This window comes from Centruroides vittatus, unplaced genomic scaffold, assembly GCF_030686945.1.
Source record: "Centruroides vittatus isolate TY-2023 unplaced genomic scaffold, ASM3068694v2 contig_874, whole genome shotgun sequence".
Classification (NCBI taxonomy): domain Eukaryota; kingdom Metazoa; phylum Arthropoda; class Arachnida; order Scorpiones; family Buthidae; genus Centruroides; species Centruroides vittatus.
In genome coordinates, this window is record NW_027122566.1 from 1,262,839 (window position 1) to 1,275,577 (window position 12,739).

Sequence of the window (12,739 nt, forward strand, 5' to 3'; positions counted from 1 at the left end):
TATTATTGACTTCCTAGTGCTTCAACTCAATTCTTAGCTTGTGTTCTGACAGAAAATGAATTGTGCCTAGTTAGTTATAAAAACTTAATGACCAAATAACAGATTTGAACTATAGACTCTTAGAAGTGACTATCCAAATGTTTTATTAGCTAAGACAGTCCAACTAAAAAATGATGTACTTTAAATTCAAGTAGCCTTCACTTGGTGATGATGATTCTATAAAGGAAAATATAAATGAAAGAATAAAACTGATATCTTGATACATTGCCAGCATTTTTGATAATTTTGGAATATTTATGATAGCAGGTATCACTGAATAACAAGTTGATGAAAGTTATCATTTTATATCAAAGTATTGTTTTTTGGATTTTTATGATTGAAGATTAAAATTTATAAACTCTATCAGCAATTCTATAATGATTAATAATGCAAGTAAATTTCAAATATAGGAATATAATTACAAAAACCCAAAAATGTTCATAATAATCTATTAGACAAATATTTTACAGTTTTTCGATTTTATTACTAAACATAAAATTTAAATACATGTAGATGTCAATATTAATAGATTTTCAATTTTTAGCATGATTTGGTTTTAATCTTTCACAATGAATCAGATTTGAAAAATTTATTTCAATAGAATTCACACATTACCTTCCAGAAAATGGGAAATGTGATTTATATAATTAAAATGAAAGTAATGAAATTAAGTTATAGGAAATAATATTGCCTGGGTTATAGAATGAGGAACTGAAAACAAATTGAATAGTTTACATATTTAGGATTATCAATAATAAGGATGGAAACTTAGATGAGTTAAAATAATAAAGTACATAATGAAAGAGAAATAGGATATCAACTGATAAAAATCAGTCTTTGATAAAAGGAAGTGATGATGCAAAATTCCCTGTTTTCATAATGTTTCAATATAAGATTGTGAAAGTGAGAGAAAAATTGAAGAATTTTGCTAAAAATAAATATTACTAGTAATCATGCCAGAAATAATAATGATAAAATGAATTTATCTTGAGATATTGTACACTGAAATAAACTTTACTTATATACTTTGTTTACTTATATAAAAACAAAACAAAGCAAGATATCATTTTAAATTAATAAATTTGTGTAGTACATGATATTGTCTATTCTATTTTTGTCATAATTTTAAATTCTATAATTTCAATGTTCTAAAAACAATCTTGTTAAATTAAATAAAGTAATTGATTTAATAATCAAATTTTATTACATTTCAATGTATAATGCCTGAAGATAGTTCATTTTATTAATGTGAAAAATTTTAATTGTCTTAGGTGATGCTGTATTGATTTTAGAATATCTGATGATTCAATATAAGAAATATTTTTTCCAGTATATTTATGCAAATTAACCAATTGACATAATTATGTGCTTATCATATCTGCAATCAGTTAGTCATTCAAATTTGTGTATGACTGTTACAGTGTCATGTTATGAAAATATATGTAAAGGTTGGTATGAAGATGGATAGCTAATCCAAAAATATTTGGTTAAAAAGTAGGAATTTTATTCATTCTTAAGCAGTCTTTTAGAAACATGAACTGCAATCAAAAGAAAAATATAGAATTCATAAAGTTGAAAACATTGTTGATTAAGGAAACTATAAAGTATATTTAATACAATAGTTCAGATAAAAACAAACCCTTTATATATGTTGTATTATAATTCATTTGGCTGTCTCTGTCTGATCTTACAGTTCTTTTCATACAAAATAATTACAGGATCAGACTAGAATAGAAATATACAACACCAATGTAAGAGCTAGACTTAGTCCAAAAAATGTTTATCAGATCCTGTAAATAAATATATAAATATTTCACATTTAATTGTGTCTATGACATCATAGTTAATTTCCTTGACTGGTTTCGGTGCTATTAATTTGAAATTTTTTACTTAAGATCTAATTTTTGTGAAACATTGGCATAAAATTTAAATTTTTTCAAGTAATATTTGTTTTTGTAGCTCTCATCTCACATAAATTTAAAATTCCAAAATACTTTTTGAACATAGTCTCAAGAGTTCTAATTACAATGCAATTTATTGTTTATGTTTGTACAAATTATTTCAACTTCAACATGTAGATCATGATATTTTGTTAGTTTCTCCACTTGTTTTTCTTCCATTTTGTTATTCCGAAGTATATCACATGCATGAAATAAGTGTTTCTTTTCAATAGCCATGCTACTGATTATATTATGTTCTAAATGCCTGTCTGTTTTAATTTTGAAATTTCGTAAGATTAATGTAATTATTCTTTATTTAAAAATTTAACTTTACTTTAAACTTATTATGATATAATTAATAAATTAAATTTAAGATTAGCATGTATATCAGATCTGCTTATTCAGGAGACCAAAGTTTATTAAGTTACTTTTGGAAATGTTTTTGGCTCTTCTCAAATCAGCTTCAACCAAAAGTCTTTTGAAATTGAATCTACAACTTCTGATAGAATATAGAAATGGAATTGAACCAATGTTTTAAAACTCAGATTATGCTATATTGAATTTTAAAGCATTGGTTTGATTCCAATTTGTTCTATATTCTATCGGTTATAGATTCAAAAGATATCAGGCTGAAGCTGATTCAAGAAGAATTGAAAATGTTTCAAAAAGGAACTTAATAAACTTGGTCTTCTGCATAAACAGATATGTACTTCAGATCTGTTTATGCATGCTAGAATAAATAATATATAATAATGCTTTCCCTCAAAACAAATATTTCTTCTAAAATCAAAATAATTCACACTTTTCCAGCAAATGGGTTTTGATAATCCCCAAGAAACAAAAGTTGGATGCATACAATAATGATCCCACACACAAATTATACATGAAAATATTTATGCATATTTGATGGTTATTGTTCACTTTTATTTGTTTTATTTTTATTTTATTTGTTGTTTTTTTTTAATTAATATATATAAAATACATTTGCAAATATATCTTTCAGTACACAAAATCACTATATTCTTAAAATTTTTTAAATAATGTCATTGAATGCTTGAAACATTCCAATTTGGAATTTCATAATTACATAGTTCAAAACCTGAGATAGGTTTATAAAGTAAACCAAAAACATTTGTAAGTTCATTTAATAATTAAATCCATTTGCTGGAAAAGTGTGAATGGTTTTGATTTTAGAAGTTATTCATCCCAGCTTTGTCACTAGATTTTAACAAATATCATTTATAAAAAGTACCAAAATAAACAAAAATGGCTTTTCTCAGTATAATTTCATTGCTTTAACAAGTATGAATAAAGACAAGTGACACAAACTGTAAATAAATTAAGTTTTTTTTACTAATAAAAATTTATCATTATCAATAAAAGGGATATAAATTGATATTTCTTGTCAAAATTTATCAGATAGTTTTGGCTAAATTCAACTATGGATCAAAATATTATATTCATAAATGTAAAAAGAATTAAATTAGTTGTTCAGAAATAAGAAATAATTTTTCATACTATTGATAATCTAACTAATTTAATGATTTTAATGTTGATCTCATAGAAAAATCAAATTATATTTGTTTTCCTGATGATAGACTTGGTTGTCTGAAAGTTCTTGAGTTAATTTAAATAAAGTTTATGAAAATTTGTTGAGTTTTAATGAAAACTTTAAGAAAACTATTATTTCTTATGAAATGCACAAATGTTCTTTATAAGGATAACAACTTCAACACTTTTTCAAAAATTCATTAAAAAGAAAATTTAAATCATTTCTTAAGATGCTGTCCATAAATAAACATCCACACTGGAAGGGAAGGAGGGGTTATGACAAGTTGGATAAGGGAGGATTGAGCTTCAGTGGACTTCCATTATACTTCATTAAATTTTATACAATTTTTACATTTTATTTTATTTATTTCAAAATTTGATGTTTCATTTTTACTTATGGTATTTATCATTCATAAAATGATAAAGGTTTTAAAAGGGAGTTTGATGTCTGAAGAGAGGAAGAGGTTACAGAAACCTGGATAAACAGAGACCAAGGAAAGAAAGGGAGTAAAAATATCAGGAAAAATGTGGATGTAATTTATGGACAGTCCCTAATCATGAATAAAGCCAAACAAAAGACATATACCGTATTTTACGGACTATAAGACGCACCTTAATTTTTAAGCAATTTTTAAAAAAAAAATACCTATAAGATGCTACGGACTATAAGACGCACCTGAATTTTGGAGGCAATTTTTCGAAGAAAAAAGTGCATCTTATAGTCTGTAAAATACAGTAGTTGTAAGTTTAAAAAATATATTATTGGATTTTTTTGTTTACATGTAGGATTTTTTAAAATTATTTTACAGATTTAAAAAAAATCAAAAATAGTTTATACAGTATGATCTTGTTTTAGAATGGTTTTGCATATCATCAGAAACCATGTAACTTTGTGCTATAGCCCAAGTAGTTTCAGATAATTGCCTAGTTAATTGCACAACCACTTACAATTAAAAGAAAAACATTAAATGTGTTTAAAACAATTTAGTTACATTTTTAATATAACAAATAAAATTTTGGTCTCATGTTTCTGAATATATGGAGTAAAATTTTATTCCACCATATTGAGAAAACTACTTGAGAAAAATACATGAAAACCAGGGTATTTCTTTTTAGTTATTCTTTTCTAATCATCATTTGATTATTTGATCTATTGTTTGATAGATTTAATCGTTTTTAGACTTTCATATCTTTTTAAAGATATTAAATCTAGAATAAGATCATTACTTTAGATTGTTTGATAAATCAAACAATCCAAAGTAATGCTCTTGATCTATGAACTAAATTTTGCTTTAAGAAATATTTGGATTTTTGTCCAAAAATATAATAGTTACATCTAAGCAAAGAATTTTAATTTTATATTTAAATATGTTTTTATATTAATTCTGATTAAAAAACTTATTATGCTTGGGTATTAGGAGAAATGTTGTATTTTTTTCTATTTTTTAAGAACTTAATAATAAATACTTGTGTCCAAAAAATAAACATAATCATCCAATTCATGGATAGATAAAAATAAACAGCCAAACATTTATGTAAACATTTCAAGACAAAAAAAATACCTAGCTTGTACTCAAATGTTGCATTAAAAAGTGCAAGGTTATCCAAAATATGAGGCTTAATAAATACAGCAATAGCATGATGTCATTTGTTTCAGTGATAATACTAACAGTGATAGTGCAACAAAGATGTGAAAAACATGATTTTATGAAAGGAAAAATTATTGGAAACTAGAAGTAGGTCAGTCACAGACAGCTATGTCCAGGACTCTGAATCTGATGCAGAGCATCTTCTCAGGCTTTGGGCCAAACTTTGAAAATCATGTTGATTGTCAACCAAGAAATGGGCATCCAAGAGTTACCAGTTCTCAACAGGACTGCAATTTAAAATAAACAGCTCATTGTAAAAGCAGAATGCCTGGTAGACAGATTGTCAGGTCTGCAGAGTAGTTTATGGGCACTGGTGTCTATAGAAGTCTTCAGGAAAATTGTCTTTTTGTCAAACGTCCAGTATGTTGCATTTCACTGACCCTTGTGTACAGAAGAATCTGGTTAAGATAGTATAAAGAACATTGACATAGGACTGAATGAATGGGACAATGTTCTGTTCCCTGAAAAGTCCAGGTACAGTCTATAGAATGATTCTCATTGGATTAGAATTTAGAATGATCAGGTCAATCAATACAATTCCACAAACATCATGGAAAGAGATCAGTTTGGAGGTGATGAGATCATGGTCTAAGTTAGCATTATGCTTAATGGCTGCACTGAGCTCCATATTTTTGGTTGCCATTACTTCAAGAACTTACAGATATGAGATTTATGCTTCCAAAAATGGTGTAGGTCAAGCCAGTTTCATAAGATACCCCTTCCATACAGGTTAGGTTAGAACACTGGATGCTCTAGAAATTTTCATAACTGAACTAAAGGGAAATGCATTAATTTCAAAGAAGAGAAAAACATCTCATATATATGGCAATCATTTTACAACAATCTGATCCAACTTATGGAAATTAATTAAAATTTCATTATTTTTGTATTAATATTTAATTTAATCACCAATATACACCTGCATATATTGTTATTGTATAGTTTAGCATGTAATTTCCTCAGACAATTTTTGAATTTTTAAATTTCTTCTTTGATTTGAAATTTGTCGTCATTCTTTTCTATATTCCAATATAGAACATCAAATCATAAAGACCTGAAACAGATCTGATTGCAGATCAAAAACATTTGTCAAAAACAAATTTAATTAAAATTTTTTGTTTTTGGTGTGTTTTGATTCTCATAGAATATGTGAGATGCTTTAAGAAGATAAGTTGTACCTCATCAGCCACCAAGAACACTTCAAGAGCTTCACTATGCTCTTGTTGAAGAATGATTTTTGACTAAGAATGTTTATTAACTCTGTCAGGAGCTAATAAACATTATAACCATATGAACAATTATTGTGGGAGCAAGTGTGCATGCAGGAGACAACCACATGCCATATTAAATTGCAAAAATGATTTACAACAATGCTTGAAGTAAAAATTTTGTTCTTTTCTGTTTCATTCAATCCTGATGAAGGTTAAATTGGCTTAACTGAAAGTACTTGAACGAGAATTTAAAGCTATTTATATCTTGAAAAATTGTTTAATAAAACCATTTTATCATCCTGTCATCATTTTTTATGACATTGCTTATTACTTTTCTTGTTAGCTTTAGTTTGACTAAATTTAGATTAAATTTTTGCTTTCCATTTTTTTTGCATAAGGAATATAATAATTTGCTTGTATGTTAAGCATTACACTGTTTTGATCAGTAATTGTTGAGATATAGGTAAATTTAATGGTTACACTTATTTTTTGGATATGAATGTAAACACAAATATTTGTAAGCTATCAAATTATACACTTTTCAAATATTTTGATTTAAAAATATATATTTTTAATGTTAAATCAAATTATACAATGTAAAACAGTGTAGAGAAAAAATATAATCTATATGTTTAAAATTCTTAATTTTAATAATAGTTATATCTAATTAAAAATATTAATAACGTTTAAATGTCTGACGATTAAAATGCCTTTTATTTCTCAGTTGATAATACATAGTCAAATCATAAATATTTTCATGCTTATTTGTCATAAATAGAATTCATTTATCAATTTCTAACATAGAGAGATTATCAATATTTTATGTATGTATGTATGTAGTAGAATCAAAATTAAATCAAATTTTTGACACAAGTTTTATTATACAATACACACACTCTTATACCATGGTATCTTCAAAGTAATCTGCACATACATTTCTCCCAGTAACTATACCACTTGTGAAAGTAATCCTAGAAGCCACACTCTGATATACACTCATTGCCATAAAAATTAGCACTTCAGCAGAGAGTTGTCATATCACTGCAAAACTTGGCATGCAGGTAAATCTCAATCAGATATGGAAATGATTACAGTTACAGCATGATTGTTCATTATGTAATGCCAGCAGAGGGCTAGTGGCATAGCAAGGGGGTGTGTCATGCCCTGGGTGCCACTCGCAGAGGGGCGCCCAAATGGTCTCCAAGACAAACTATGTGTTTTTGGAGAAGGGAGGGGGTGCCAATAAAGTGTTGTGCTCCGGGCACCAGTTATGTTTGCTATGCCACTGCAGAGGGCATTAAAGTACATCCTCCTTGGCCTATAAAAAAAGTGCACAAAGACATTTTGTCTGTAGTTTATCTGTTGTAGAGGGATGCTGTATCACTAGAGATGCCTTTATGCTGAAATCGAAGACCGTATGAACAGCTAACCGACTTTGAGAAGGGAAAGATCATTTGATTGAGAGAAGCTGGATGGTCGTCTTTCTGAATAGTCCATCACCTATCACATCACCATTCTGACAACACTGTAAGGAGGTGTTGGGACCAATGGATGAGAGAGAGAGAGAGAACTCTCACACTCTGTGCCCAGGTGGCTCAGGACACCCTTGACAGACCACTAGCTGAGAGGACCACCTGGTCCTCCAACAAGCATGCATACAATCAACTGTATTCAGTGGCGTAGTGTGGGTGTCAGCCGCCCAGGGCGGAGGAAAATTTCGCCACCACCTTATTTAGGTATTATTATTATTTATTGTGAAATTTTTCCACTCCCCTAAAGTGCCACCCAGGGCGGGCCGCCCCTGCCACCCCCATTATGCTACGCCACTGACTGTATTGTGGTGTTGTGCTCGACGGAATTGGACTGCAACAGAATGGAACTGGGTCATCTTCAGTAACAAATCTAGATCCAGTTTGGGCACTGACAACAGCTGTGTCTGTGTCTGGAGACCCCACAGTGAACTCCTCAATTTTGCCTACACTTTGGAGTGGTATACCGTTCCCACAGTTGGTGTGATGGTCTGAGATGTCATCACATTCAACATACAACATACAACATCAGTTACCTCTAGTAGTGATCCAAGGGGCCATGACAGCCCAGCAGTATGTTATTGACATCCTGCTTCCACATGTGTTGCCTCTCATGGCAGGGCTCCCTGTTGAGAAATGCTAAGAGCCATTTTCTAATAGAACAATGCTTGACCACACATAGCAAGGATGTCACAGGACTGCCTCTGCCACATTTCCACACTTTCCTAGCCTGCCAGTCTTGATTTCTAATCGATCAAACATGTCTGGATCACCTGTGACATCAAGTTGGACAGCCTAGGAGTTTGGCCAAACTAGAGGACTGCTTGCAGCAACTGTGGACTGACATGCTGCAGGACACCATATGGCACATATATATGTATGCCTCCATGCCCTCTCATATCACATCATGTATTCACGCTAGAGGTGGCCTCCAAAGGGTACTGGAACCTTCTTTCATTTGTAGTTTTTCCTGCAATGAATGATTCTTTTGCTTTCATTTTGTAATCACTTACTTCTATCACTGTTACACTTACACGTGTTCAATTTCATTGGATTCTAACAACTCCTTGGTTTACTAATTTTGATGGCAATGAGAGTATTTAATTGCTTTTGCTGCAACTTCTACTCGGCTTCCTATTGGAATTTGTATTCTTCAATTTCTTTATTTGTAAAGTGCTTTTTATTTTTCTGTTAATATAACTGAATATATGAGTGCTAAGTTTTCAGTTCTCAGTAGTTCTTACCACACACTATTGAGGCACAGGTGAAATCACACAGAGACTGATGAACACTTAATATTTATTGCAATAATGGTATGCATTTTGGGCACTTGGGTTGCTCCTCTTCAGCTATTCTTATTACAAAATATACATTACAGGCATCTGAAATACATTAAAATCACATTATAACCATTATCACTAATAAGTAAATAAAATTAAAACTATTTTATACAAATGTAATTTATAATTGTATAAACACAAATAGCATTTAATATTTTTAAAATAATCTATGTAATAGAGACATCTGTAATACTTTAAATTTTGGTTACAAACAGGATATACCTTTATAAAAGTATTGAGTTTTATACATATGTATTAGTTTAATCACTCCAACACTTACATCTACCTACATGATGTAACTTAAGTTTAACAATATGGTTATGCAGTTGTTTTACTATTTTGCATATTCTTACAAGCATTAAAAAATACATTAAACTTCAATTACAATAAATTAACATCTAGATGAAACAAAAGGTTTTGTACATACTTAATTCATACAGTGCACAAACATCTTTAATGCTTATAATTGTTATTTAACATGGTAATGTATTTCAAAATGAATAACCTGTGAATACATCAAGTTCACAACAGAATACAACTTTATAAAAAGATCAAACATTATATATATGTAGTTTACAACTTGCTTTAGTCATACCCTTGACATTTACTACCACTGACACAATAACTTATCTATTTTGCATATTGTTATGATGTTCAGGCAAGCACTATCAAGGCAGGCATCTATTTCCTCAATAGTGTGTGGTAAGTCCTACTAAGAGCTGGAAACTTAGCACTCATATATTCAACTTCAATTTCTTTTTCTATTTAGGGAATAGATAAAAGTCTATGAGGCAAAACTAAAGAAATCAGAGTAAGGAGGTTATAAAAGGAATATTATGTCTTGGTCAGATATATGTTAACCAGGAATGATCAATGAATGTCAAAATGAAAATTGCAACTAGTCCCCCAAGGACATCACAAAATATGGCTTCCTACTGAGATAAATAAAATAAAAATTCATCATTTTCATAACTGTATGAAAAAGATAAATGAATAAATGTTAAAAAAAGTTTGTTTTTTATAATTTTTAAGTGTTTGGTTAATGTTACCTACGGTAGCGAACATGGCGGCTCGTCTCTGAAACAGTGGGGATGCACATTCTAACCTAACCTAACCTATTCTAATAAATTACCATGATTATTGCCAACCAAATTATTAGAATATGGGTAATTTATTAGAATAGGTTAGGTTAGGTTAGGTTAGGTTAGAACGTGCGTCTCCACTGTTTCAGAGACGAGCCGTCAAGTTTGCTACCATAGGTAACGTTAACCAAATGTTTTTTATAAACTGATTTTAAGAATCATTTACACTTTTAATCAATATTTTCAACTATTAAAAATTGTGTAATTTATATTGTTAGATGCTAGACTTCCATCTCTGTCTAGCTTTAAATTGCTTTAAATTTCATTTTGGTTTTAACTTATACTTGTAAATAATCTTGAAGCTGGCCAGAATGTGTATTATTCATATACAGTCAAACCTTGGTTTTCAAACAAGCCATTGCTGAAAGTTGTTCTAAAACCAAAACATATTTTCCCATAAGAAACAATACAAAATAGATTAATCCATTCTTGACCCTTAAAATAAAGCCTTTTTTAGCTATATTCATTACATTTCTAAAAGATGTTTATTAAAAGTTCTTGCATTTAATTAATACTATTAAATGTAATGCTGAAAGCAAATTGTACACTAATGAGAAATAATCAATTTTTGTTATTTAATTTGACTCAAGCACTAAACACAAATTCTTAGGCCTTGGATTTATATTACATGTCAGTTAATGCAGTGTTTATTAATTAATTTCATTTAAATTCAACCACAATGTTTACTGAAAAGTGGAATTAGTATTGTGGTTGTATGCCATGCATTTATATATATTTTATTTTTATCTTTATTTTATAGTTTTATTTTTACCTCCATGTTCTCTTCTTTCCTTCCACTTTTTCTTTTTTCTATTGTCTTTCTTCTCTGGAATGTTCCTTTTCAAAATTCTTTTCTTTATTTGGTCATTGAAAATCCCCTAGAACAAAAGCAGGGTGTGCAACCCCTGCTTTTGTTCTAGGGAGTGAGGAAGTGGTGAGACAAGCCTTCTGGTGCGTTTTGGCAATGTACAGAAGGAACAAAGAGCTTCAAAGATGGACGAAGGATATTTGTGATAGATTCAGGATAATTAATTGTGAACTATTGAATATGAACTGCCGAAGAGTGATTGGACTTGAAGAGAGAGAATTCCTTTTTGCGTACGATCTCCCTAAGAACATTAGAGAAAAATCAAATTCGAACACCTTACAGACCAGTATTAGGTATCCCCTTTCCAATTTCCTATCCTTTCTTTTCTGTCCCTTATACTCCTACTTTAGATTAATATTAGTTTTTTAAGTTAATTGTGCTCGTGATATTTCAATATTAACATAAGATTAGTTTTTCAGTGATTCTCCCTTGTAGTATAAGCCGGGATTTTGTATGTATAGTATTATCGATCATACAATTAATACCATCTGTTGGAATAGAGACTTATCGGCATCATAAAACAACCTGTAGTTTAATTTTTGGGCCTTAATTAAAGTTTTTTTTTGTTTCTTTGTTAAATCGGAGTCATGTTTCTTTGGAAAAAAATGTACTTTCACAGTGTCTTTCCTCTATGCACATTGAAATCTAATTTAAATAGCAATGTCATTGATGATTTGTGTTATGATGTCTAATGAGGTGAGGTGATCTTGGTGCCTCTAACTTCTTAATCAATAACTTCTGAATCAGTAGTCCTGTCATTGATTGGTCAACTTTCTATAATATAGGAAGTATAGGGAGTTGATCATCTGTGTTTCAGTAATCAGTGGCCAGCTCTTGCCAAGTAGGTTGTTCAGCAGCCAGTGCAGTTAGGGCTTTAAAATTTTATTTCTCAACCAATTTGTTCGAAAAGTGAGTCATTCGAAAACCAAGATCTGACTGTAATTCTTTATTCTTGTGCTATTTGATAGACCTAATTTTGGTGTAAAAATAGATATCTTTATCTTTCTAAATATAATACTAGCTATTTATTTATTTTAGATGATATTACAGAAATGTAATAGATTAAGATTTATTAATAATTCTTATTGTTATATTATCATATTGTTATATTAAGTTTATTTAAATTAAATATAAGTGATTGAATGTTCATAATAAATATATAAATTATATAGCAAGTTTAATAATTAAAATATATTTATTGGATTTTAATTTGTATTTTTAATAGAACAAGAAAATTCACCTGCAGAGCAAGTAGAACAAATACAAAATAGTCCAAATAGTAATAATGATGATAATAATAATAATACTAAAGTGAATGAATTAAATGAAGATAATGTAATGAATAATTTAAATAATTCTCAAAATGATTATGGAAAAGAAGAATTAAAGAATGGAGAACATCAAGATACTAAAAAAGAAAAGAAAATTCAAGGGGATAAGGTATTCTTTTTATATTTAAGACACTTTGTG

General features: G+C 29.3%; 1 protein-coding gene across 3 annotated transcripts in view; it reads left to right on the forward strand.

Annotated features, from left to right (window-relative positions):
* Window positions 1-12,739, forward strand: part of LOC136982898 (ras-responsive element-binding protein 1-like) — a 47,738-nt gene that overhangs the window by 27,662 nt on the left and 7,337 nt on the right. For all 3 annotated transcript variants that reach the window (XM_067279454.1, XM_067279455.1, XM_067279456.1), the window contains one exon: window positions 12,495-12,709. In XM_067279454.1, the coding sequence (XP_067135555.1) occupies window positions 12,495-12,709 (215 nt within the window). The remainder of the gene's footprint in view (window positions 1-12,494; window positions 12,710-12,739) is intronic.